Source organism: Psammomys obesus, unplaced genomic scaffold, assembly GCF_907164565.1.
Source record: "Psammomys obesus unplaced genomic scaffold, mPsaObe1.curated_primary_1811, whole genome shotgun sequence".
In the NCBI taxonomy this organism is placed as follows: Eukaryota; Metazoa; Chordata; class Mammalia; order Rodentia; family Muridae; genus Psammomys; species Psammomys obesus.
In genome coordinates this window covers 39,044,163-39,072,037 of record NW_026596079.1, presented here as the reverse complement: position 1 = coordinate 39,072,037, position 27,875 = coordinate 39,044,163, and the positions used below count along the sequence as shown (strand labels likewise).

At 39.0% G+C, this 27,875-nt stretch overlaps 1 protein-coding gene across 3 annotated transcripts; it reads right to left on the bottom strand.

Annotated features, from left to right (window-relative positions):
- Nucleotides 1–889: 889 nt before the first annotated feature.
- Nucleotides 890–27,875, bottom strand: Azin1 (antizyme inhibitor 1; the record flags this gene model as incomplete). Of its 3 annotated transcripts, XM_055626473.1 has the most annotated exon segments (12): nucleotides 890–3,289; nucleotides 4,205–4,419; nucleotides 4,948–5,063; nucleotides 6,134–6,296; nucleotides 6,945–7,019; nucleotides 7,878–7,959; nucleotides 9,639–9,773; nucleotides 11,102–11,274; nucleotides 13,230–13,403; nucleotides 14,165–14,360; nucleotides 20,652–20,797; nucleotides 27,738–27,875. In XM_055626473.1, coding segments are annotated over 10 exon segments (1,347 nt in total). In that variant the 3' UTR covers nucleotides 890–3,177.

Below are 27,875 nucleotides of genomic sequence, written 5' to 3'. Positions count from 1 at the left end.
GGAATTACATGCCAAGTGCTTCAGTCATCTCATCGTACACAGACCACACAGGAGGACTTCTAGCCTGGGTTTTCCAGCAATTTCTTCAAAGGAAACTAGTTAAATTCAAGGAAAATAGCCATCTTTAAAGTTTCTTAGCTTAGATTTTTAAAACAAACAAGCCAAAATATTAGCCTCCAGGAAATGCCAATTCACAGCTGTTTTTGTCTTGGTCCCTCAGGGGGTTGAGGCTACCCTTGTGCTAGAGTGGTTTTTAGGCCAGGTCAAACAAACAACAACTCAAAATCTAACCATCAGCTTTGAATTCCTAGACAGGTCCATCCTCACTCTGAAAGCTGCACTGCATAAACTCATGCAATATACTGTCTCAGCTATCAGACAAATTCACGGCTAAGTGACTATGTTTGTATAACACTGCAAGTTAATGTTAAATCAGCTAATTGGCAGCAATGTACAGTAGGCCAAAGCAAAAACAGAGCATATGATGACGTCTGTCATCTGCCAGAAAAGCAACTACAATCCCAGTAACCTAGCACCTTTGCAACTGTTAGATCCCATCAGCTTCTATGCATACAAAGGCTAGATGTCTGGTCTCTGCTGGAATAGAAAGTACCAGAAGCAAGGTTAAAAGGAGGCAGGATGAAGCCAGTCTATCTCTTTTAACCACCATCCTATAAACTACTCTATTATGTAAGAAATACTGTTTAAACTTAATGTCTCCATCTGGAAAAATACTAAGAATGAATTTCCTATCATGTTACCCAGTAACAAACAACTGAGGTATTGGTTTTCACCTCAGCATCCCAGAACAGTTTAATCTAAATTTATACTGAATAGTGATTCAACTTCAAAGTTTTAAAAGGTGAATATCCACTCATCAAAACCTTCATTGTGCTAGGCAAGTCCGAGATCACTTTACTTTTAATAGATTCTAAAAGAACATGGGCAATATACACAAAATTCATAAAATTTCACGTCTATTTCATGATAGAAGCCATCAAAGCATGAGGAATAAAAACATTTTTATCTGTGTATTCAGAATCACACAAGTTACCTTTACAGTTCAATTTACTATATATAGAAATCATTTGGGTTTTATATTTTCAATTAAACTTTGAACTGAGATTACAATATCATATAAAAAGATTTTACATTAATTATTCTTAAGCATACCAAATTGAAATACATAGGTTTAACTTGTAGATTTATGGCAAACAATCTTCAAATACAATACAGACATTCTTAAGTTTACCTATCATTCACATGTGAGATTTGCAATTCTGGGCTGTTACATCCAACTGCTGGCCTATGCACAAGGCAAAATTGATGATATGCCACAAAGCTCAAGCCTGTACGGTCAAGCCAAGGACTCAAGTTGTACCACCCTTTACGTTTCGGCATTTCTGGACCACAACAATGCATAATACAAAGAAGGTAAGGAACAATTCCTCCTCCTTGTTAGTTCAAAGTTACATTGTAGCTTGGAATTTTGCATAAAACCCCGTATTATTCCTTGGAAAAAAGTCCAAGGGGAACTAGGTGACAATGAGCTGGGGTCTTTAGTTGTTCTTATAATTAATAGAACCCATGATATTCAAGTGGGCATTATTCAAATCAAAAATATTAAGCACCTACTGGTTTGAGATTGAAATTAGAGATTCATGATCGATTTCTTTCCACCTTGAAATCAAGGTGTAAAAACCAGCTATGTAAGTGCATCCCCTACTTCTCCTATGTAGCACAGGTAGAATTTTCTGTCCATTGGCACCAAAGTGAAGTCACATTTCCTCTTGGGAGACAGGAATTCCACTTGTGAACATAGAGTGAGTTAGGAAAAATGACCCCTGTAAGTTGTCTCATTACTACTGTGATTCTGAGACCTAGGACTAACACACTAGCAATGAACAAAGCAAATTCCTGGCAAAAGTGATGCTAACTCCCTCCCCCCACCACCAAGCTTTAGTACGAAAAGATTTACTAAGTTTGAACAAATGGGAAATAACAAGAAACTAAGGGACTAGGTTCAAAACAATAACAAAAAAATTTCCAATTTGATACCATTACAAGTGAGAAATTGAAGAAAGTGTGCTTCACCACCCCAAAGCCCTCTAGATTTAATTATCTGTGCGAAGGGGCATCAGGATGCTGGAAATGGACAGGACATAGCCCTTCTTTAAGGTTAGGGTTCTGCAGTCCTCTGCAGTCTCTTTCCCCTCCCCACCAAGTTTTCAGTGTTTAATAAAATCTTCTCTATCAGCCAAAAGATTTGTGATTCAAAGATTTACTAAAGTACTCTATGCATCCTATCTATACAGAAACACCTATTATTATTACAATTGGTTTATGCAGGATTAACATTTTTGGTGTTAAAATTGTTAAACATCATGCTAACTGCACATCAACTCTCCATAATGAATCTGAACTTCACAATGATTTACCAAACACTTTTACTTAAATTACTAATTAAATAACTAAAAAGTGTATTGAGCCAAACCAAACTAAAATGGGCTATAAAGAAAACTAATCCTCAAAACAGACCATACACACAACTACTTCAAAACTACCTTTGCTAGTTAGCCCCGTTCCCAAAGTTTAGCCTGAAAAGACAGTAAAATCTACACAAAGTTTTATTGCAATCATACAAGGGTTACATTAGGTCAAATACAACAAATACTATGATGCAATTTTACATTTATTAAACTACAGTTCAAAGCACAAATTTACACATTCTAAATACACTAAACATATCTAATGAAGTCACACTGGTCTTCCACTCACATGTGATATATCTGGGTGAAAGACAACTTTACAAGACTTTTAACAGGAATCCTTATTATAAAACTGTGTACTTGTATGTAAACGATTTGATGGGGAACCCAATTAAAGGGCTTCCATCTCCACTAAGTCATCCATTTTGTTGCATATTTTATTTTAAACGCTTAAGGGGTGGGTCGAACTGGTATGTTTAAATCTGGATACGTTATCTAAAATCCCATTACCCCAATGAATTATAGATGAAAGCTGATTTTGTCTGGTCCCAAATAACTACTACTATGAATTTGTTTATAAGAGAATTAACAGAATATAAAGATTGATTGAATTTTTTTCCCCACACTGGAATGTAGACCAGACAAGCTTAACCTGCGACTTCAGATCTAAAGAAGCGTTAATGCCTGTTTAAGCTTCAGTGGTAAAGCTGTCTTCTTGGCTCAGCTGAATGCAAGAGGGTGCAAAGAAGAAGTTTTTCATCATTGCATCTGAAGTAATCCCAGCATCTTGCATCTCATACCTGTATTTAAGAAATAAGCAAAACACAGGATTTCAATACTTATAATACAACACAAATACAATGAAGTGGTAACAAGTAGTCTCCCAGTCCCTCCTAAATCTAGTTCTTGGCCAGGGAGAAGGCTGGTAAAAGTGCTTGCCACCTAAGCCTGACAGATATAATGATTTAATCTCTGCAATCCATGTTATAAAGGGGGTTTTTGGTGGCCTGGAAAAATGCCTAATTGCTTAAGAGTACATACTGCTCTGTGAAGGGCAGGGGTTTAACTTCCTATACCCATGAGGTGGATCACAGCAGTCTGGAGTTTTTCCAACTTCAGGGAATTTGACCTCTGTGTGGGAACAGCACTCCCATTCCACACTAAGGTCACCCCAACTTAGCTCTTCATGCCTGTGTGGCAGCCAATTCCATAGCCAAGACTTATCTACTTTTGTTTTTTTTTTTTTTTTTTTTTTTTTTTTTGAGACAGGGTTTCTCTGTGTAGCCCTGGCTGCCCTCAAACTCACAGAAAGATCCACCTGTCTCTGTCTCCCTGAGTGCTGAGATTACAGGCGTGCACCACTGCACCTGGCTGACTTACCTACTTTTCATGCAAAGGCTGCAAATACATTAAGGAACTATCACCGGGCATGATAAAACCTGCCTTTAATCCCAGCTGATTTAGTACTGGCAGAGGCAGCTGCATCTGTGAGTTCAAGGCCAGCCTGGTATAGAGACTGAGTGCCAGGACAATCGGGATTACATTTGTAGAGACCCTTCTCAAACAATACAAAAACAAGAAAAAAGAAAACTATCTGTCATGGTGTGAAATGTTCATTTAAATTGTTCTTTTTCTTATTACTTTATATCTGTTTGTTATACAGGGGATTAGCAAATCTAAAATATCCCATCTGCTTTTAAATAAAATCACCTTACCAATCACTGAATGACATCATGTAATAAATAGCTGGCCTCTGAAAATCATTAAAAGCAGATGATTCGTGGAAAGAATCTGCTCCCATGTTATCAAAGATAAGCCAATCTCCCACATTCAGCTCAGGAAGAAGACAGCTTTCCACAATTTGATCAAGCTCATCACAGGATGGACCCCAAAGGCTGCTTGTAAACAGAGGCTCATCTTCCTTGTATTTCTGTAGAAAAAGAAAATTTATCAAATTCTTTAAGGTATTGAATGTGAGTAAAAAAGCAACTTCATTTTCTCAGATCTCATACACCTGTGGGAGATTGGGGGTGAGGCATAAGTCTCAATTACTATGAATGCTATAGCAAAAAAATAAACCGAAGAGACAAGAACATGAGTCCTAGAAACACTCAAGGAAAAAAAAAAAAAGCTAGTATTTTATCAGGTGAGCTTTAAGGAGGCAGGATTCCTGGCGACTGAATCCATCATGAGAATGGACTCTGAGCTGTACAATGTCCCTACATAAAAGTGTATTTGCACTGCATTACAACAATTTAAATTACATTTAGTTCTCTGTGTAGGTGTATGTATTATTTGTGTGTTTAGGAGTGCATGACTAAAGGTCAGAGGACAACTTGCATGAGCTCAATTTGGTTGCCATGTGGGGCCCATGGCCACTAAGCCAACTAGCAGACTTGTTTTTATTTTGTTTTTAAACTGCCAAATATGTTTTGGAAAAACAAACATATAAACTTGCCTTGTGAACCTCTGGAATGGTATTTAAGTCCTCAGAAAGTTTACTTGCAAAAGAACCATAAACACCATCATTCATGTAATACACGAAGGCTGGTTCATCACTCCCATTTTTTTCTACTGAAATAAAAGGAAGGTGAATTTAAAACACAACAAAATAAACACACCTAACTCAACATACAGGAATCCTACTCTCCTTGGGTTTTAAATTCTACTCTCCAGAAAAACAAGCCAGGATGGCTTAATGGAGAAAACGACTGAATCCAGTACTGAGACTAGGAAAGAAAAATGGGTCCAAAACACCTTTTATGTACCAGAGTCCTATTGTTATGGTCCTTGTCTGCAATCCCAGCATTTCATACAAGATACTTAGCTACAACACACTTCCTAGCTAGCCTGTGCTTCAAGAGTCGAGAACCAGTGTTTAAATAAAAAGCAAAACCTAGAAGGCTAGAAAGATGGCTCTGCGGTTGATAGCATGAGGACCTAAGTTCAATTCCTATCACCCTTGTTAAGCACATCACAACTGCCTGTGTAACTCCAGTTCCAAGGGAACCCACACCTTCTAGTCTCTTAGGCACCTATACTCACTTTCACAAGCATATAAACCACACAAATACACATGAGATTCAAAATCTTAAACAGAAAGAACAAAACCAGTCAAGAACCCATCACCTAGGCCTAAATACAACACCACCAGTATTAGAACTGACCATTAGCACACCTTCCTATGATACACAAGTACTGTCTCCAAAAATAAATGAAAACAAACAAACAAACAAAAAAAACACCACACACGTGTAACGTGGTCCTAGACTGAATTATAACTAACATCAACAACAAAAAAAACAAAACAAACAAACAAAAAAAAACCCAAACAAACAAAAAAACAGTAAAGAACACTAGTGGAAAAGCCAATTTTTTCTACGGACTAAAGGCTATTTCCATAGTGAAAAAATAATTGATCTTATTAACATAAACCATATTTCTACAATGACACAGGGCAGTTTTTGTTGGTTTGACTTGAGGATGAATTTAAACACTTCTGGCCCTATAGCAAAGTATGAGGTACATTCTCCATCTGAAATAAGAGGAATGTAATGGCAGCACAATGAAATAATGGCTTTTAGGGTGAAAAATCACAAAGCAAAGTTTTATGTAAAATACGAGATACAAACTTTATAACTTACCTCCAGAGGAAAATTTATCAGTCTCAACAACTTTCTTAGCAATAATATTAACTGCAAGTGTAAATGCAGACGATACATAGTAGCTTCCAGGTTCTGAAATTATCTGAATGCCAGATCCTTCAGGGAAGTAAATATCCAACAGAGGACTGATAACATGATTAACCTATGGGTTTTAAATTATAGGTTTAAGTTTCAATACTGGATTTATAGAATTCCAGGTTGAATACCTACTAAAGTTCCCTAAGAAAACTAAGCAATTTCAATTAGAGCAACAAGCTTAGCTACTCAGCAGATATCTTCAATTAACAAGCTTATATGGTAATAATCACAATGGCATTAACAAAAAAAACCAAGCAAACAAACATTACTTTTACTACTGAATTCATTGGTACCAACAGGAGTAAAATTTCAATTCCTAACTTCTACACATTGCAGAAAGGCAGGAGGTACATGCCACTAAGTTGGGAGTTCATATGTGACTACAATTCAGACACTAACTTTTGTGAGCTATGGGTTTATTAGCTCAGTAGTGGAACACTTGCCTAGCTTGTGACTAAACCTGATGCTTAGCACATCACATCAATAAACCAACAAGTGAGTGACTGACTACCTTGTGATTTGACAGGGTTCATAGAACTTCAAACTCTAAACTAGGTCTAGTTTCCTGCTTATTTTCTTAGAAATTTTAAGATGGGTGTTATAGGCTATAGTTTATGCCATTATAAAAACTCTGGTCTATGTACCTACTAGCTATGTAGCAAAGAAAGCAGATTATCCCTATAAATATAACCAACCTCTGAAAGAAATTTACCTCTTCCAACTGAATTTCAGTTCCTGTGAAGCCTCCACCGATGTCTAACATGTTCATTGTAAAACCAAATTCTCCCTAGAGAAAAACAAAACAAAACATACACAAATAAAAAACAAAGTCCTAGTCAGGTAAGTATTTCTGACCTTTTTTTGTTGTTTAGTCCACGGCCCGCTTTACACCTATTTTTCAGATACAGTCTTTCAGACAAGGCTGGCCTCAAACGGTACCTACTGAATACTCAAATTACTAGCAGATGTCTGTTAATCAACACACAACTTGTTTGGTTTTTACTAACAGGAAGAGATTAAATGTTATGTGTATTTTACCTCCTTGATCTTTTCTGTGCTTTAAGACATTGATTAAATTTCTACTCCATTCTTCTGCCCACTTAAATTATTATTGTGTAGTACCCTCAATCTTTCTAGTATTAAAATCAGGAAGCAGGCAAGTTGGCTCGCGCCTTACGTTAATCCCAGCACTAGAAGGCAGAGGCAGGCAGTTCTGAGTTTGAGGCCAGCCTGGTCTACAGAGGACAGCCAGGGAGGGCTACACAGAGAAACACTGTCTGGAAAAACAAACAAACAAAATATATATATATAATAACCAGGTATGTAGGACTGGACAAAAGGCTCAGCAGTAAAGAGCACTTGCTGTTCTTGCAGAAGACCTGGGTTCAGTTCCCAGCTTAAACAATTTTTAATGTCAGTTCCACAAGTTCTGTGAACACCAGGCATACACACGGGTGTGTGTGTGTGTGCGCGCGCGCGCGTGTGTGTGGTGTGTATATATGCATGCGACACAATAAAATCTAAAAAAAAAATAAATAAATCATGTGTGTGCTATACCAATTTTAAACAGCAATTAATTCTAACTAGTTGAAAACAATTCTGAAATGAATCAACACCCTGGTTTAAAATAGAATAAAGAACTTACAGCCATATCAAAAACACAACGAGCGTCAGACAGGGCATGTACATAAACTTGATATTCTTTGCAAGCACTTGAAACATGAAATCTGAAAGAAATAAAGTAGTACGTAATTTAAAAAAAAGCATGGCTTTGAAGTACTCTGTGTTATTCCTTTCAATTTTTCAGTATGATGATCCTATTGAGGGCATTTTTTAACCTTACCAAACATTTGGTACAAGAGTAGAATCTAATTATGCAAGTTACACTGCAATGGTCCAACAAAACTGTAACTCTATAAACAACACTACTAAGTATCAGTTACTGTGCTGGCTAGGTGTTTATTTTATTTAACTTGATACAAAGTAGTTACCTAAGAAAAAAGAACCTCACCGAGAAACTGCCTCCATCAGTGGGCTATGTGCACTGTGTGTGGGACACACTCTCACTGATGTGAGCCCAGCCCGCTGTGACAAATGACCCATATATACACTGACAGTTTAAGAAGGTAGGCTGAGCAAGCCACAGAGAGTAAGCCAGGAGGCATTCATCTGCTTCAGTTCTTGCATCCTGGTTCCTGCCCCCAGTTCTACCTTGGCTTTGTGTGATGGACCTGTAAGCCAAATAAACCCTTTCCTCCTCAACTGTTTATCAGCAACAGAAAGCTGACACAGAATAGTCAGAGTTCATGGATATAAAACATGACTTGCCTTTTATGTATATGACAAAGTAGCATGCACCATCAATCAAATGGCATCACAAACTCTGTCATTCGAACACTAATCACCTATGCTAGTTTTAGACAAGCTGGGCTAGACAGCGAGATCATGTCCTAAACTAAACACAACGAAACCACCTATTTTCTTTTTTAAATACTATATATGAGTGCTCTGTCTTCATGCACACTACAAGACGTAATCAGATCCCATTACAGATTCCACGTGGTTGCTGGGAATTGAACTCAGGACCTCTGAAAGAACAGCCAGTGCTCCTAATGCAGAGCCATCTCTCCAGCACCAAAACACCTATTTGAGACTTTGTTTTTTCATATTAAAAAAAAAAAAAAAAAAAAAAAAGGCAAGATGAACCCCCCCCACCTCCCATTTTTTGAAGACAAGGTCTGATGTAGACAGACTTGGCCTTAAACTCAAAATTCTCTTCCTATCTCTAATCCCTAAGTGCTGGGACTGTAGGCACCATCATACCTAGCTTCAAAGGTTGACTTACTAAAGTGCCATTGAGGGATTAAGGAAAAAAAAAAAATCATTAGAGAGCAAATTCCTCCTACCTCCTATTTAAATTAAAAGATGATTTGGCTAGTGGTACATAATCAACAATCCCAGCACTTAGAAAATAAGGCAGACTTTGAGGTTCAGTCCAACCAGAGCTACAAAGCAAGACTGTCTCAAGAAACCGGGGTGGTGGGGGAACAGAAGATTGTGTAGAGCCAGGGCTGGATTGTAGCAATAAAGAAAGGCCTCTGAGCTCAATACCTAGCATGGTAAAACCAAAACCAAGAGATTTAATTACCCTACACTATCTTATCAGTTTAATAGGAGGAAGGAGACATAACTTTACTAAGTAGTCTGAAGAAGACATGCTTGGTGAGGTGGTGCACACCCTTTAACACCAGCATTCAGGAAGCAAGGGCAGGCAGTTCTTTCTGAGTTTGAGGACACATTGGCTTACACACCTGCAGTTTAGCTTCAAGACTACATGGAGAGATACTGTCTTAAAAAGAGGAAAGATATTCTTCTCTGTACTATAGACATATTATAAAATACTCACTTAACCCCAATTATTTGGACATCAAGTTCCTTGGCACATTCCAAAAGATGCCTACAGTTCTTCAGTGTAGTGCCAAACTTCATGCTCCCATCTTCACCTCCAATATTATCTTCTGTTGCAATATGTAGTAAGACCCTAAGAGAAGGGGAAGATGATTGGGGCAGAGTTGGTTTACATCATCATCAGCACATGTGAAGCCTGAAGATTGTAGGAAGTGTGTTGATTATGTTGCCAGTGTTCCCAAATCCAGCGATGGATGAATCAAGTGAACCTAATGAAAAACAATCCTGTATAGAGAAAAAACTAGCAATTAGAGCCTAAGGCATGGAGCTTGCAAGGATGGAATTCTGGAAAAATGCAGCAAGTTAAAGCTCTGTTGCAGCAGCAAGAGTGTCAGTTGGGCTCTGTAATGAGAGATGACATACTTCCAAACGAAGTCCTCCAGTCCAGGAACCCACCAACAAAGACTACGTTCAACAGCAATGCCATCAACATTGTTCAACAAAATAGTAAGGGTTTTAAAAATTATCAAAGTCCCTAGATCTGTCTAGCCAGCTAATCCTTAACAAACTAGGACATTTTAGTCATTGTATGAGTATCTCAACACCATCCCTGATTCGTATCTACTGATTTCTTTTGAAATCTTTGTCAAGTAAGATAAAATGACTAAGACTACCAAACATTATCAGGAGTTAAGTAATAACCAGCTGCTAAGAAGCTACAAATGCATAGATGCTGTTTATAAAACTTTTCCTATTGAGTCTTGATAATGACTCGATCAGAAAGCAAGATTTGATGTATTTTTTTCTGTACAGTTATAGCCAACTATCAAATAATTCTTACTAAGCCAGAGCTTGTCTGTCTTCTAAAGATTAAAGGGTGTATCTTTTTCAGAACAAGTGTTTATAATTTTTTCTCAAACACCTTTATCCAAAGGTTTTCAAGGCATTTTACACCAGTAAAACCACCAAGTTAGAACAGTGGTTCTCAACCTTCCTAATGCTGACTCTTCAAATACAGTTGCTCATGCTGTGGTGACCAACCATAAAATTATTTTTGTTGCTACTTCATAACTGTAATTTTGCTTTTGTAATATCTGTGTTGTCCAATGGTCCTAGGCAATCCCTATGAAGGACTGTCTGACCCCCAAAGGTTGGTTGAGAACCAGCAGTTGAGAAATGCTGAGTCAGACAAAGTTACATAAACTCTTAGGAACATACATACACAGACCTATGACCTTAATTTGATGATGACATCAAATTTTCTTCCAGGCGCTAGTAATTCATACCCTAGAATGCTTCACTCCATCTCAATCCCACAAAAAGGATCAAAAGTAGGCATCAGATAAACTGCTGTCAGCCTGAGGAATACTAAGTCACAGTGCACACCACTGGCCCTGCCGCTGCCCCCGCTCTAGCTTGACAAACACTAATTAGCAACAGTATACTTAGGTGTACACTTACTTGGCATTTGGGTGATTCCTTGCAATTTTCTTTAATTCAATTTCATTGTCACATGTCATGATATTTACTCCAACTTTTGCTGCATACTTTATCTGAGACACTTGCTTACAAGGACTTGTATAAATGATGTTTTCTGGTGATACACCCAATTCTTGCACTAGAGCCATTTCATTCTGTAAAAAAATTAATGCTATCATTTAGCATTAAAATTTTAATTACTTTTGAGTACCTTACTCTTCCCCCTGCCAATTCAGAGGACTGAACCCAGGACCACATGCCTTGTAAACAGGTTCATAAATGATTTATCTTTGTGTTAAACCAATATAATGTTACAGAATTTACAATTTGGTAAAAACTTCCCTACTATGATTTAAAAAACAAATAGGACGAAGTGAGAGTTCAGCATATAAGGGCACATGTCACCAAGTCTGCTAACTTAAGTTTAATGCCCCGAACCTACATGGTAGAACAAATGACCCCCCCCCCCCCAGAGCTGTCCTGACTTCCACAGGTGCACACAGAACTTTGGAATCCAACAAAATTTAAAAAACAAACAAAATTTTTTTAATATTTATTTATTATTTATACAGTATTCCGCCCAGATTCTGGCCTACAGGCCAGAAGAGGGCACCAGATCTCATTATAGATGGCTATGAGACACCATGTGGTTGCTGGGAATTGAACTCAGGACCTCTGGAAGAACAGCCATTGCTCTTAACCTCTGAGCCATCTCTCCAGCCCTAAAAGCAAAATTTTATTTATGTGTTTATGTGTGTGTTTGTGTTCTCTCTCTCTCATGGCAAGTAGAGGTGTCCTCAGAAACCAGATACACTGGATCCCCCTGGAGCTAGAGTTACAGGTAGTTGTTAGCTGCTGGATGTGGGTGCTGGGAATCAAATTCAGGCTTCTCTGTGCACAAGCAGTATGCGCTCTTAACTGCTGAGCCATCTCCTCCAACTCTGCAAAAACCTGTTAACAGGAACAATCTCACACTTTACAAATATTTACTGTATCAGATGTATCTCAGCAGAGGATTTGAGATGTAGCTCAGTTGTAACGGAGTGTTGTTCACTTAATAGCCCTGGGTTCCATTCACAGAACAAATTGGGTGTGGCAATCCATATCTGTCCCTAGCACCTGGGAGGTAGAGGCAAAAGGATCAGAAATTCAAAGCCATCTTCAGCTACACAGGGAGTTTTAAGACCAGCTTGAGCTAGAGATCCTGTTTCAAAAGAAAAGTGAAAAAAGAAAAAGAGACGATAGCCTAAGAATAAAGAAATTTGGTTTTGAAAGAGGGTTTTATGTATGTCAGGTTGGCTCAAAGTCATTATGTTGCTAAAACTAGTCTTGAATTCCTGATCCTCCTGCATCCACATCTCCAAAATGATGGAACCAAAGGAATAAACTATCATAGCCAACTATAAAGAACACTGCTACTCTAGCAGAGAACCTAGGTTTGATTTCTAGCACTCACTACTTACATGGAAGCTTACAATCATCCCTAACTATAGTTGTAGCCGGGTGCAGTGGCACACGCCTGTAATCCCAGAACTTGAGGAGGTGGAGGCAGGAGAATCTCTGTGAATTCGAGACCAGCCCGGTCTGATCTACAAAGTGAGTGTAGGATAGCTAAGGCTACACAGAGAAACCTTGTCTCAGGGGAAAACAAAACAAAACAAAAAACCCTCCAGTTCTGGTCTCTGCTGGTAGCAAGCAATAAAAATAAAAAATAAATTTCTTTTAAAGGTTTTTGATTTTTAAGAAAAAGTTTCTCCAAAGTTCAAAGTGTAATATCCCTTTTATCAATATACTTGAAAAATTGAGACTAACTGGGCACAGTCACGCATGCCTTTGATCCTAGCACTCAGAGGCAGAGGCAGGTGGAGCTCTGTGAATTGAAGGCCAGCTTAAGTCTACGGAGCGAGCAGGACAGCCAAGGCTACACTAGAAGCCCTCTCTTGAAACAACAATACAACAAACAAACAAAAATTACTATTCTTTCCCCAGCTGGACTACATTTAGTTATTTTAAAAGCCAAATATCAACCTTTTTGCGTTTCCTACGTACAGTGTAGCTGCGAGGCAGTGATTTCAAAATGCTGCTATTGGTGGAAAAGAGAAATACTTACTTTGCTGGAACAAGCAAATCCAGTTCCAAGAGCTGCCAAGATCTCCAGAACAGCTGGAGTGGAGTTGCACTTCACCGTGTAAAACGGCTTTATCTGAGCCGCCACGCTCTGCCACTGGCTGTGCTTCCTCACGATCTTCCCAAGATCCCCCACAAAAAACGCGCTTTTCCCTGTCTATTGAGGATGGTAAAGAGAAAAGATAAAAAATCACTGAAAGAAGGGATGTGGAAAAGAGTATTCCACCATACCCACCGTGCTTGTTAAAGATGGAGAACAAAGCTTCAATAAATATGTGATGATGGTTAAATGTTAAATAGAATGAAGTAGTATTTCTATCTGACCCTTGAAAAAGCAACTTAAGATTTGGGTTAAGAGCTTCCTAACAATATGATATGAACAGCTTTTGTTTTCAGGGATTTCTAGCATCATCAAGTGCCATTCCCCCTCAAAAACCCTGATAACAAAGTAGAGAAATAGCCTCCTAAATTTTGTTAGGAGGCTTGGTTATATTTGTATATTAAAGTCAAGAAGATACTTTTTCTGAGAAATAGAACTCTTCAACACAGAACAAAGAAATCTGGCTTTTACATAGAAACAAAACCCGCCATGCTACTCACGGAAGTAAATGTAAACAATTTTACAATAAAATGAAAATAAATGACTTAAAGTAGCAATAAGTAGAGTTAGTTCTGGAGAAGTTTCCTGGTATAGTATGTAGTTACCCAGAAAAAGTGATCGAATTCTATCAACATACACAAGTAAGCACAAAACTGCTGGACCACGTTCTTTTACCAGGTCAGGGTCTGAGAAACATAACCAACCACTTGGTTTGAAGCTTGAAAAATTATCAACACACACGTACTTGAATACGATGGGACACTTTCAGTGTGTATTCACAAAAACATTGTACTGGGATAATATGATGGCACACTTACCAAGGTATGTTCATAAACATAGTTATCAATAACATTTCCAAGGTTTGTTCCTTCATCCAACAGGCCAACGGAGTAGTTTGCATCGTCAATAAATCCTTTCATCTCAGCCGTATTCCACAAAGCCGAAAGTCATAAACCAGGAGAACAAGAGACGGGCCACCAAGCCTATGTCTGGGTCCTTAGAATATGCAACAAACTGTAAAAATATAAGTTAGATCAACATCTGCATTATTTCAGTATTTCAGTATGATGTATTGAATGTGTCACTAAAATTATCAAGTATTTAATTCTGTGAAGAACTGATGTGATCACTAAACACTGTAGAGACACTGGTCTTTTACTGCTATTTTAAGAGTAAATTAAATGAGGTGGTGGGGAGATGGCTTAGTCAGTGATGTGCCTGCTATGGAAGCATGAGGGCCTGAGTTTGTAACTCCAGTACCCTCACTGAAAAGTCCCGTGTGACAATGGATACCTGTAACCCTAAAGATGGGGAAGCAGTCAATCTAGCTGACGGAAAAGCTCTGCGTTAGGTAAGGGTAAGATGGACAGTGACTGAGTAAGACACCCAGTATTGACCTCTGATCCATACAGCCACACGTCTACACAAACAAGCCAAGTATACAGGCATATAATCCCAGCACTCCCAGCATAGGAGGATCAAGACTTCAAGGCTATTTAAATTCCTAGTTCCCAAATTATCATACAAACTCACTCAGATGAAGAATTTAAAGTGTTCACTGTAAGGGAAGCATGGATACTTGTAGCCATGGTGAGTCCCAGGATAGCCGTTTGTGTAGAGAGACCATGTCTCAAACAAACAAAGTACAGATACCTGTATTCTAACAAAATTCTAGATAGTTGGGCTTGGTAATTTATGCTAGTAATCCTAGTACTTGGGAGGACAAGGTAAGAGATTACCATGGGTTTGAGGCTAGCCTAGATTGTAGAAAATGAGACACTTTCAAACATATGTGCGTGCACACACAAACACCTCGATTAGGTGAAGGGAGGGACAGGTGAGAGACAATCTGCAGCTATCTAGGTCTTAACTTCAAGTTAAACTGTGGGTTACTTACAAGGTTATGACTTGGCGAAATTATTTAATAGGCAATACCCCATTTTCAGTATTGGCATTTAATAATGTCTAGAAATAATCATTTCAGTAACTCCCCCAAACAGTAGTTTAACTGGGTGCTATGGCAAGCACCTGTAACCCCAACACTTTAAGAAGTAGCAGCACAATTCTTAAATTAAGGAACCTGAGAGGCAGGAACACTCCTGCTAGGCTGAAGCCAGGTAGAAGCACACAGCAGGTTTTCAGTTGGCCAGAGATACAGAGTAAGACGCTGCCTTTTGTTTTCATAAAACAAGTCATGATATAAGCCAGGTACTGTATATGAACTTATATGCAATTTAAAAACTTTTTGAGAGGCAGAATCTAGCTATATTATATAGCCTAGGCTAGACCCATTTTTTTTTTAACTTATTCATTTATTATTTAAACAGCATTTTACTTGCATGTGTGCCTGCATATGCATACCAGAAAAGGGCACCAGATCTCACTATAGATGGTTATGAGCTACCATGTGGTTGCTGGGAATTGAACTCAGGACCTTTGGAAGAACAGACAGTGCTCTTAACCTCTGAGCCATCTCTCTAGCCCCTAGACCCAATTTTTAAATTTCAGGATAAACCCCTTTCCAACTCAATCAAGCAAATAAACCTTTATTATTCTTCTGGGTTCAGGAAACAATTTTATGCAGTTGCATCCCTGACGTAATAGCTGGAACTTTTTCACTGTCCTTAGAAAACATCAACATCAACATGGTACTGATTTCTGCCTCCCCTAAAACTGCCCCATTTTTCAATGTTCCTGTTTCCCTGGCCTACCCTCCATTGACAGATGTAACTGCACACACAAGCCCTTTCCACAGAAAAAAAACAAATCTTAAGTGTCTACTATTCAGAATCTCTACTCTCCTTTGTTGATGTTAAGTGCTGACCTGCTTCCTCCTGGCACTGAAAATCCTATCTATACAAGAATTCAAGGAAGTGCCAGGAAGATCACTGTTCAAGGGATTACAATACATTAGTGTTTAAGAAATCTGCCTACCTGCAATTTATCATCAAGAACATGAAACATTCAGCTAGACTGAGCTATGCAATAACCCTCCCCCATAGAGAGTGGCCTAGCTAGGCCACATCAAGAATGTTTATGGTTTTAAATGCCTGTGGCTCTGAATGAAGCCAAAGTAAGAATATTTCCATGCAATGACTAGAATTTCCTTTGTCCCTAAGTTATAAAGCTAAAAGCTTCATGTCTTGTATAATTTAACTATTTGGGATCCATTTTACTCCTTCATGGGACAGATGCAAAAAGACATTAAAACTGAGATAAAAACGTGGATATAGTGTTTCTCAGGTGCTTGGCTCCTTTCATGACTCCACCCCATCCACCCATTTTAGAGACCACCTTCGGTGATGGCCCTTTATCCTGAATGTATACTCCATCATTTCAATAGTTCCTAAGCAGCATCAGCTTTTTGGCTAGATCAAAAATCAACCACTCACATTAACAATAAACTGCAGTATTGGTGAAATTTCATCAAACACAAAAAGCATTTAGTTTTAACTTGGAAGGCACTAACATTCATTACCAAGAGACTACATTCAGTTCAGTAAATAAATCTCATGTTATGGTAGAGGCTAAAAACTGAGGGTGTTCTTTTATCCAAGGAGTTTGTCTGTGTACGACCCTCCTTATACAGCGGAGATTAATCACAGCCTAGATAGTCTCTAAAGGATGCTATACTAGGATTGGAATTTAGAATAGATACTATTTAAATAGTTTGACTCCAGCTAGAACATCAATTTTAGGGATATAATCAACCAGGCACTAAACGTAACAGAATGAAAGTAGGCCATCAAAAAGATGAACACCAAGGTAAATATTAGAAAGAGCAATGGTAAGGAACTTCCAAGTAAGTTTTACCTCACTTGACTGAGGTAAGCTGAACATGATGTCGTTAAGTGTTTACTCCCAGCACTCAGGAGGCAGAGGCAGGTGTTTCTTTAAGTCTGAGGCCAGCCTAGTGGTCTATAATGGGAGTTCCAGGAACATCATGTCTGTTAGACAGAAAAACACTTTTGTCTTGAAAAACAAAACAAAACAAAACAAACAAAAACAAAAAAAGGGGATCTCTGTTGGTCTGGCAGAGCTAGGCTTATTTACCAGGCACCCACATGGTGGCTCACAACCATCCTTAACTATAGTTCCAAAAGCTCTAATGCCCTCTTTGACCTCTAGAGGAATAAGGCACACACATACACTCAAGCGAAACTCATACACACAAACCAATCTTTTAAAAATGTAACCAAGATCTTTAGCCTAGCCAAGTTTGGTAAGGTTACATGTATGCAACTGCAGTACTCAAAGAGAACAAGACAGGATTTAAAAGTTGAAATAATCCTAATCTTAATTTAGTTCACAAATCTCATTGTGGTGTGTAAGTAACTATGCAGTATCATTACTTGGGTCTCCTGGGTTGGTTGTGGACCAACCACAACCAACTGCAAAAGCTCTGGCTTTTAAAGATAGGACAGAAGAGCCTCTATTTACCATGGCTAATTCCTTTGATCCCAGTACTTTCAAAAACATCAGGCTCCCTGGATGATTTTACTTGGCCAATACCATATTCTCCAGAGCCTTTTCTAGAGTAATGGCATGGGTCAACTCAAGAATTTGTAACATATTTGCAACAATGTATACCCATGTTAATAAACATATACAATTGTTAACCACTGCCATACACTAATTTTTCTCATCTTTTTAACAATCAAACTCCAACCTCACCCCAATCAAACAATTACTTTTTAAAATTTCAATTATTAACTGATTAGACCAAAACAGACAAGGAATGGTACTGCTGATGGACTAAAAAGTGTACTAATCTGAACAAAGCATTCCCTGGCTCTAAAGAAAGGTCCACTCATCTGTAAGATGCAACTGCTACATCAGAAGCCAACCACAGGCAAACCCTGGCTGCCTGACACAAGGGCTGTTGGAAGGATGGTATGTTTGCACAGCTTTAATCCTGGCACTGGGGAGGCAGAAGCAACCTGATCCCTGTGTGTCCAAGAGCAGCCTAATCTATCCAAGGGAAACCCTGTCTCAATAAAGTGAAATAATTCCAATTATCATACATACTCATTCCCAAACCATAAAAACAAATGTAAATGTAGTACATGGTATTTGATTTCTTTACACTGAGAACCACAATAAAATAACTAAGATCAAGGCTATAGAAGCTTTGATGTATTTATTATCCTCATTTCTGAGATCCCTACAAATTATAAGCCCACACCAGTCTCAGCACAATAAATTTATTGTTATTTTTTGGTTTTGCAGCCTGGGATCAAACCCAATACCCTACATGACCCTAGCCACAGTGGAAGGTTCTTAAACTTAAGAGATGGTAATACAACAAACTCCCTGTAGGTATCAAGTCTATCTCCTAGGAGATTGGGCTGTAGATCAGTTAATGAAGTACCCAGCACAGTAAGCACCAGGTCCTGGTCTGATTTCCCAACACAGCATACATAAACTTGAAGAGCCTGTAATCCTAGCCCTGGTGGGGCCAAGACAGGAGCAACAGAAACTTAAAGATTTTCCTCAGTTAAAAATGAATTCAAGGACAGATATGGCTACATGAAACCAATCAGAGCAAAAAATAACAATAACAAAAACAAAAACATCTTCTACAATCTTAAAACTGTTAGAAGTGCTGGAGGCAGGATCTCTGGCCTGGTCTACAAAGTGATTCGAGGACAGCCAGGGCTAAACACAGAGAGACCCTGTCTCAAAAATCCAGAGAGAGACTGTTAGATGGCTTTACCATACAAGTAACTGACAAACTCAAGCTACCAACGGTTAAAAGTTACATGCTAGGTCCAGAAAAACTGAATTCTATAAGGAATATGGAACACATAAATACCTCAGGAGACAAGTTTCCTATAAAACTCCAGAATCAACAAACTCAAAATGTCATTGGGCTTGAGGGGGTAGAACAGGGTCTAACTCAACTGGCAGAATGCTTGCCTAGCCTGTCTGAGACTCAGATTGGATCCCTGGCCCACCACAAACAGGGCATGGCAGTGCACACCCACAGTCCCTGCAGTGAGGCAAGGCAGAGCTGGAAGCTACTCAGTAAGATGAAGGATAGCCTGGGGGGCATGGCACACTACCTCAAAAAGAAGGTTTCAAACAGTTGGAAAGGAAGTCTGTGTAGCTTGACCTCTTTTCTACCTCCACTATGCCTTATTTCAACTGAAGGAGCCCTAAAAAGCAGTATAAAGTCTCCAGGAAGCGTGCCTGTCTGTGTGTGTACCTGTGCACGTGCATGTACAAACACGGGTGGACGTCCAAGGACGGCTTCCTGGAGTCAGTTTTCTCTACCACATGTATTCTAGAAATGGAATTCAGGCTGTGAGGCTTGGCTGCAACATGCAACCTTACTTGCTAAGAAATTTTCTTCATTTTAGCAAAAAGACTTTTTGATTCTACTTTCATAAAAGACAAACATTCTGCTTAAAACTGCTGATTAAGCCAGACATGTGGCACATGCCTTTAAGTCCCAGCACTAGGGAGGCAGGAGGCAGAGGCAAACAGATTCCTGTGAGTTCAAGGCCAGCCTGGTCTACAAAGTGAGTCCAGGACAGCCAGGGCTCTTGTCACACAGAGAAACCCTGTCACCCTGTCCTGAAAAACCAGAGGAAAGATGTGTTTGTGTTTTTAAGAGCTTATTTCAGAGCTGGGTGGTAGAAGGCAGAGGCAGGCAGATAAATGAATTTACTGCCAGCCTAATTTACATAATGAGTTCGAGGACAGCCAGGACTATGTAGGAAAAAAACCAAACCAACACCACCAAACAAACAAACAAACAAATAAGCCAAAGGAAGTGCAATTCGTTTATAGCACATAGCACACACCAGAACTTCAAGTTAATCTGCCACAAGAAGGCTGTTTTTCAACCTTTCCATTCTGTTCTCTAGAAACAGACTTGCTTGGGTGTGGTGGTGCAGGCCTGTAACGGCAGCACCTTAGGGCAGCACCTTAGACAGGAAGACTGTTCCAAGTGTTAAAAGGGAGCAGAGGATACAATGAGACCCAAAAGCCAAAAGCAATTACTAAAAAAGTATTCTCTACCATGTCGAAAACTATTAGCAACAAAATACCTATTAATGTCTGACTAAAAGCTCATTTAGTGTTGCTGAAATCACAAAACTTTTTTTTGTAAAGATTTCCTTTTGAACTCATGGCTGTTGGTGCTTCCAATAAATTTTCCATGAAGAAGCTGCCAAAAGAAACAATGGCTCCAAAGAACCACACATTGTTCCCTAGAGTCTTCCATGAGGTGGTTGAGCCCTCATGGTTCACTCCCAAGAGAAATGGCCATGGCAGCTGGGCACTTGCCTTGTTACACACCTGCTACAAAGGCTTCTACAGTTGATTGTACTTCAGAAGAAACTGATACATCTTTCATATAATCACAAGATAATTCTGGCAGCAACAGCCCACTTGACACCAAGCTGGATGAATATGAGTCTTGGGTTTCTGAAGTGAAGACCTCCCTGGAAGTAGAACAGGGAGAGCTGAAAGGTTGAGAGTATTGCTTCGCAGACCCGTAATCAGGAAACCCAACCTTACTAAAGCCAACCACTTTTCAACAGGACCTTTACTCACTAAAAATGAAAACAATGTACTTTGAAAGGTATACTACTACATTTACTGTAAAGATGCCTAACTACAAGCATTCCTACTATATTTCATGTAAGCACTGGATGGTTCAGAAGCCCTCAGCTTTAAAAATATACAAGAGTGTCTAAGCGCCTCTCTGCATTCCATCTGCAACAGAAAAATGTTACTTACCACACAAGATAACTTTGGAAGTAACTGACTAAAGACCACTAGAAGAAGCTTGTGGTTCTTAGAAGGATGACTGGCACTATAAAGACATTCAGGAGAGAAGTATCAGGAAACTACACAGTAACAGTGGTAGCTGAGATACTCCAATGGGTGGTAAAAAGATAATAGTACTTTTGTCATTAATGGACCAAACACAACCTGCATAGAGTACTCAGGCTATCCAGAGCAGGGTTTGCCTCAACAGACAGCAACTGGAAAGCTAATAATCACAATTAAAAAACATTTTTTTTAAAGATGAAACAGTAACTCACTATGCCTAGACAAAAACAAAACAAAACACCAAAACATTTCCATGAAGAGTTATATTAAAAGAGAACAAATACGAGCAGACGATATGAGGGAAGAAGGGATAAAGAAATGAGTCCAACTTTAAAACATGATGATTCACAATAAACATTAAAGAGACTTTGTTAAAAAGATTTAGATTTTTCCAGGACCACTAAAGGTCCATAAGCTTTAGTCTCAGTACCTGGGAGGCAAAGGCAGGCAGATCTGTTCAAGGCCAACCTGGCCTACATAGTGACTTTATCTCAAAACAATTGAAATTACCTGTCTATGTTTGATTAGGTATGCACACACATGTGCATACGCCTATGAAAGCTAGAAAAGGACACTGGATCCACTGAGGCTGGAGATGTAGGCTGTTGTAAAAGCCACCAAAATTAAATTTGGATTCCTTGCAAATGCAGTTAAGTCCTCTAACCACTGGGTAATACCTCTGGTTGCTCTCAACTCCCCGCCCCACCCCTTTTGGATTTCTTTTAAACTATGTGTATGTATCTGTGCATGTGAACAAAGGTGTCTAGGAAGGCTAGAAAGGGCACTGGAATGTCCTGGAGCTGGAGTCACAGATGCTTTCTGGAAACTGGATTCTCTGCAAGAGCAACATATGCTCTAAACTGCTGAGCCACCTCCCAAGCACCAAATATTAAAATACCTCAATGACAAAATAATATAAAGGATTTTAAAAACAGATTTATTATTTATACAGTATTCTGCCTGCATGTATGCATGTAGGCCAGAAGATCTCATTACAAATGATTGTGAGCCACCATGTGGTTGCTGGGAATTGAATTCAGGACCTTTGGAAGTACAGCCAGTGCTCTTAACCTCTGAGCCATCTCTCCAGCCCCAAATAAAGGATTTTTACAGCTATACTACACTTATAGTTGTTGAATTATTTGGATGCATGCCACTTTGTAATCGGGTACAAGTCACACCATCCTACCGAGTGGTCAGAGTCTAGGGCACATACCTACTAGTAGAACTGTTAACTTTTGAGTGGTTAGAACTGTTAGATTCTGAGTGGAGGGGCTGGAGAGATGGCTCAGAGGTTAAAACACTGGCTGTTCTTCCAAAGGTCCTGAGTTTAATTCCCAGCAACCACATGGTGGCTCACAAGCATCTGTAATGAGATCTGCTGCCCTCTTCTGGCAGGCAGGAACACATGCAGGCAGAATACTGTATAATAAATCTTTAAAAAAAGACTGAGTGGAACGCTTCAGGAACTGACAGGACAAATTTATTCATTTGGAAGACTATCTCAGGCTTATTATGGCTTCCATGTTGAACATAGGAAATATCAATGTAACTTTTTTTGATTGTTGTTTACACCAAATATATTATTATGTTGAGCTTAGACTCTAAGCTAAGAAAATACACAGAGCCAGACATGTCAGCACTTATCTTTAATCCCAGTATAGGGAGGCACAAGCAGCCCTATGGCTTCAGGACAGCCTGGTCTACACAGGACAGCCAGAGCTACATACATACTCTGCCTCAAAAACAAACAGCATAAAAGAAAACCTCACATTTTTATTCTATCATGACTACTGTGTGTGCACATGCCATTGCAGTCTCATCCTCCATGCCTGCAGTAGCATGTGCACACACAATAGTCATGAATAGAATAAAAATGTGGGTTTTTCTTTCAATCTCATACATGTTAAATTAGCTTGATCATATCCACCCAAATCCCCCCCTCCCCCAGGCATTCCCCAACAAACCCTATACTCTCATGTTCCTTCCCTATTTTGGGGAACCATGGAGTTCAATTAGTACTGCTCACTGATGATACACAGGTCTTATGCAGGTAACTACAGCTGCAATGAATCTGAAGTGGTAAACAAATCGTGGTAACAGCTGTTTTAAGTTTATTAAGGCCACAACATTCACTGTAATTATCCTGGAGCAGTCATTGGACAACAGGGAATACAGAGTTCAACCGTACTTCAAAAAACTAAAAAGTAATACAACTCCATAGTATGTCCTGAACAGACACTTAAAATTACTCACACCATAAAGTAACAAACACTATTATCAGAGAAAAACATAGCTAAAATTCTGCAAGTGGGAGTTTGAACCCAGATTCATCTATATAGCAAGTTTCAGGCTAGTCAGGAAGCACTGTCTCAAAAACCATACATACAGACAAAAAAAAAAAAACAACCTTGTTTCAGTGAGCATGCTGACAAATTGCTTAACATTAATTAGCATGGATGATCTTGGAATAATTGTACCAATGGGGTTAACTCAACACTGGCCACCCTAAAACATCAATTAAGTCCTAGAATTTACAGTTTCAAACCTTTTCCTAATATGTTTCATTTATTACAATCAGTGATTAATCTCTCAAAAATATTATTTTTATGGTAGAGGTAAGCAGGGAGAACCCCAAACAAGATCAGATAGGTTAAAAACAAGTTTTATGATAGTCACCAGTAATTCCATCCCAATTATCTTCCTGTGATGGATCTGAGAACCATTTAACCCCTTCTAACTGCTGTTAAATGATGAGGGGCTTGCCTCATCATTACAATTCCAGCACTAGGGTGAGGAAGTGGATTAGTAGTTCAAAATCAGCTTTAATCACCCAAGACTGTTTTTGTGATTCAGATAGCTCAGAGGGCAAAGACAACTTGCCACACCAAGCCTAATCACCTGAGTTCAAAACTGGGAACCACATGGTAGAGAGAGAATCAATTCTAAGTTGATTCTGACCTACACATACCATGGGCATGTGTACACACAAAATATATATAATATAAAAAATGTTTTAAAGTTGAATATTTGAGGAATTTGTTTTCAAAAAGCAAAGCAAGGGACTGGAGAAATGGCTCATAGGTTAAGAGCACTGGCTGCTCTTCCAGAAGACCTGGGTTCAATTCCCAGCACCCACATGGAGGCTCACAGCTGTCTATATAGCTCCACTTACAGGGAATCAGAAATCCTCACAGACATACATGCAGGCAAAACACCAATGCACACAAAGTTAAAAATAACTATTAAAAAAAAAAGGCACAACAAAGTAAATTGGTCTATACTACCTTTTAACTTTTTGGGCCCTCCTAGACCTGCAGCAATCAAGAATACCATGCAACCATATTAACCATATCCATCTCGTGGTTTTTGTTTTTGGAGACAGGGTTTCTCTGTGTAGACCTGGCTGTCCCGGACTCACTTTTGTACACCAGGCTAAGTCTCACAGAGATCGGCCTGCCTCTGCCTCCGCTAGGATTACAGGTGGGCGCCACCACACCCGGCTCATAGATTATGCAGGCTGAAGAAAAGTACCACTAAATATTATTTATGAAAAGTCGAAGATACAGATACTGGATTATGTTAACGTTAATTACCTCTGAGCTTGCTACTGGGGGATTATATAGGAATCAGGGTTTGTGATCACAGTTACTCTGATGACTGAGGTAAAAGGACCCCAAGGTCTGGTATTGGTCTGGCTACTGTTAAATTTCAGTCTGTCAGTCTGTTGCAGAGTAAGACCTTGTGTCAAAAATGAATAAGTGGAAGGACTGGGAGAGTCTAACAAACTGTATGAGACATCTAGTTTTCAGATGCTTAATGGAATAAACTAACTTAAAATTAATGCTTGATTTACAACCTTATCCTGAAACCAAATGTGGTATTACATGCCTTTAATTCCATGCTTAAGAGGCTGAAGCAGGATTGCAGCAATTTCTAAGCAAGCCTTGGCTACAATGAGACCCTGTCTTTGTTCTTTTCTTTTTCTTTCCTTTCTTTCTTTCTCTCTCTTCCTTCCTTTCTTTCCTTCTTTCTCTCTCCTCCTCTCTCTCCCCCTTTCTTTCTTTCATTTAATAGGGCGGTAAAGAGACAGAAAAGAAAACCTACCCTGATGCCAAATCCTAGAGACTGTAGTAACTGCACAAAAATCCTAATGGAGTACTAGACACAGCTCAATACAGTTCATACAGTCAAATATGAAGTAATCCCATTAAGGCCAATGTTCAAGTTCTTCCAATAGTTTCCTGAAAGTATTGTTTCCTCCAGAAGTGTTTAGTGAAACTATCATGTACAGAGACACTGTGTACTGTACTTACTATTCTAGTGGAAACCCTTGAAACAATGTATCTTTCTGAATTTACTAAGAGCAATCATATAGTACGTTAGATATTACGTAACACTCTACAAGAGATTTGAGTTACTCCCTGTAATCATAGTAGTTCAACAGTACAATTCAAGAACATTAACACTAAGTAGACATAATAAAGTTTCAAGTCAGTACAAATTCAGATCAGGTTTTTCTCCCAAATTAGGTTGGGCTTGGCCTTCCAAATGGCTTGGCACTTGCAGCAGTCTGACACTTGTGTTCAAGTCCCAGGACCTACATGGTGGAGGGTGAGAACCAACTCTTCTCTAATAACTAAAATTCTCTTATAACTAATGTTCACTGAAGCAAGAAATTTGAGTCAGGTTCATCTTTCACTGTGGTCTCTTCTGGTATGGTGGCGCACACTTTTTTTTTGCTTTTATTATTTATTTGTTTGTTTATATTTATATTTCTACCTTATAGCCACTCTCCTCTGAGAAGTCCATACCCATACTTGGGTATGCCTCTCCTCTTTCCTGGAACACCTCTCATTTCTAGTCACCCCATCCTAAAATCTGTTAAAAATCTTTTAATAGGCTGACAATATGATCCAACAGGAAAAGGTGCTACTTGCTAAGCAAGCCTGGAAACCTGAGTTCAATACCTGGGATTCTTCACAGGGCGGAAGGAGAAAACTGACCCCCACGAGCTGTCCACTGACCTCCTTAGTGTGCAGCAGCCTGTGTATCCCACCATCCCAAAATCCAAAAATAAATAAATCCCAACTGTTAAAATGAATGAGACAGGGTTCTCATGTACCCTAGACAAGCCATGAGTTCCTGACCCCAAGTGCTCAGACTATATTGTATGGCTTTGGAACTATATTTATTAGAATCTATATTATAACTACAATAAAGAAACATTACTTTGGGCTGGTCATGGTGGCACATGTTCTTTAATCCTAGCACTCAGGAGGCGAGGCAGGCTGACTGATCTATTCGAGTTCTAGACCAGCCCAGGCTCTGTTACAGAGAAACCCCGTCTCAAAAACAAACAAACAAACAAATGAAATAAAAAACCCCCAACTAACCAACTAAAGCATAAATAAATAAATAGATAGATAGATAAAATAAAAAAGAAATACCACTTTTATGTCTCAGTTTTCCTAAGATTTCTCTTCTCTGGTTTCAAGACAGGGTTCCTAAGCAGCCCTGGCTGTCCTGTAAGTAGCTCTGTGGACCAGGCTGGTCTCGGACCTGAGATCTGCTGCCTCTGCCTCCTGAGTGCTGGAAATAAAAATGTGTGCAAACACCCTCCTCCACTTGAATATTCCCAGTGCTGCTGTTTCTGCCCATGTAAAATTTATTTAAGTTTTAAAACCCAAATTTCAAATCCATGAAACCTAGAGATGAAATTTATCACATTACAGTATATTTATTATTTGTATGTGCAGATCATGTGTGTACAGAGAGAGGTCAGGTAAGTTTCAAGTGTTGTTCCTCAGGAACTGTCCACATTTTCAAACAGACCATTCTCACTGAACTTGAAGCTTATCAATTAGGCTAGCCTTGGCTGGTCAATGAGCCACAGGAGACTTATCTCTACTGTCCCAGAACTGGGTTACATATACAAACCAGCAGAGAATGGTGGCTCTCTGTGAGCACAAATCCAGCCTGGTATACACAGTGAGAATCTGTTCTTTAAAAAAAAAAAAAAAAAAATTCAATCAATAAATAATTAAGTAGCTGGGCCTTTCAAACTTAAAATGGTTTGAAAAATTATATTTTGCACAGTGGCCCAAGTCTTAAAATAATCCAAGCACAGAATATCAAGTAGCCCTCCCCACCCCAAATACCCTTGACTATCTAAAATGTGGCATGCTGGGAGTCTCAAGTTATTATCTTTCAAACCATTCCTTTCTACAAACTTAGTAGATAAGACCATCTTATGAAAGAATTAAACTCTTCCAAAAAAATAACGATCTGACTGGCAAGATGTTCGTTACTAGGAAAACATGTTCCCATATTCATGCTCTAAGATACAGCTTTACCAAGTAGAATGGCAGCACTAAATACAGTAACATTTATTACACATTCAAGTCAAAAGTTATAAATGATCCTATTGTAACTAACCTCTAAGTTTTTAAGGGTCTGAAGAGGCAGACAGAATTCCAAATTCTGAAAAACACTGAGGCAGTATTTCAATGTTTTTAAGATCTCCTCAGATGTCAAGGTACTTACATGGACAAGTTAGGAGATGGAACCCCCCTATCATCAGCTAGGTTCCCAAGGTGGCTCAGCGTTGAAGTCGAACTGCTCTCTATACAGCACTTCTCCTAGGCCTTCTGGGTAGTTGTATACTCGGTCAGAAAGTTCGCC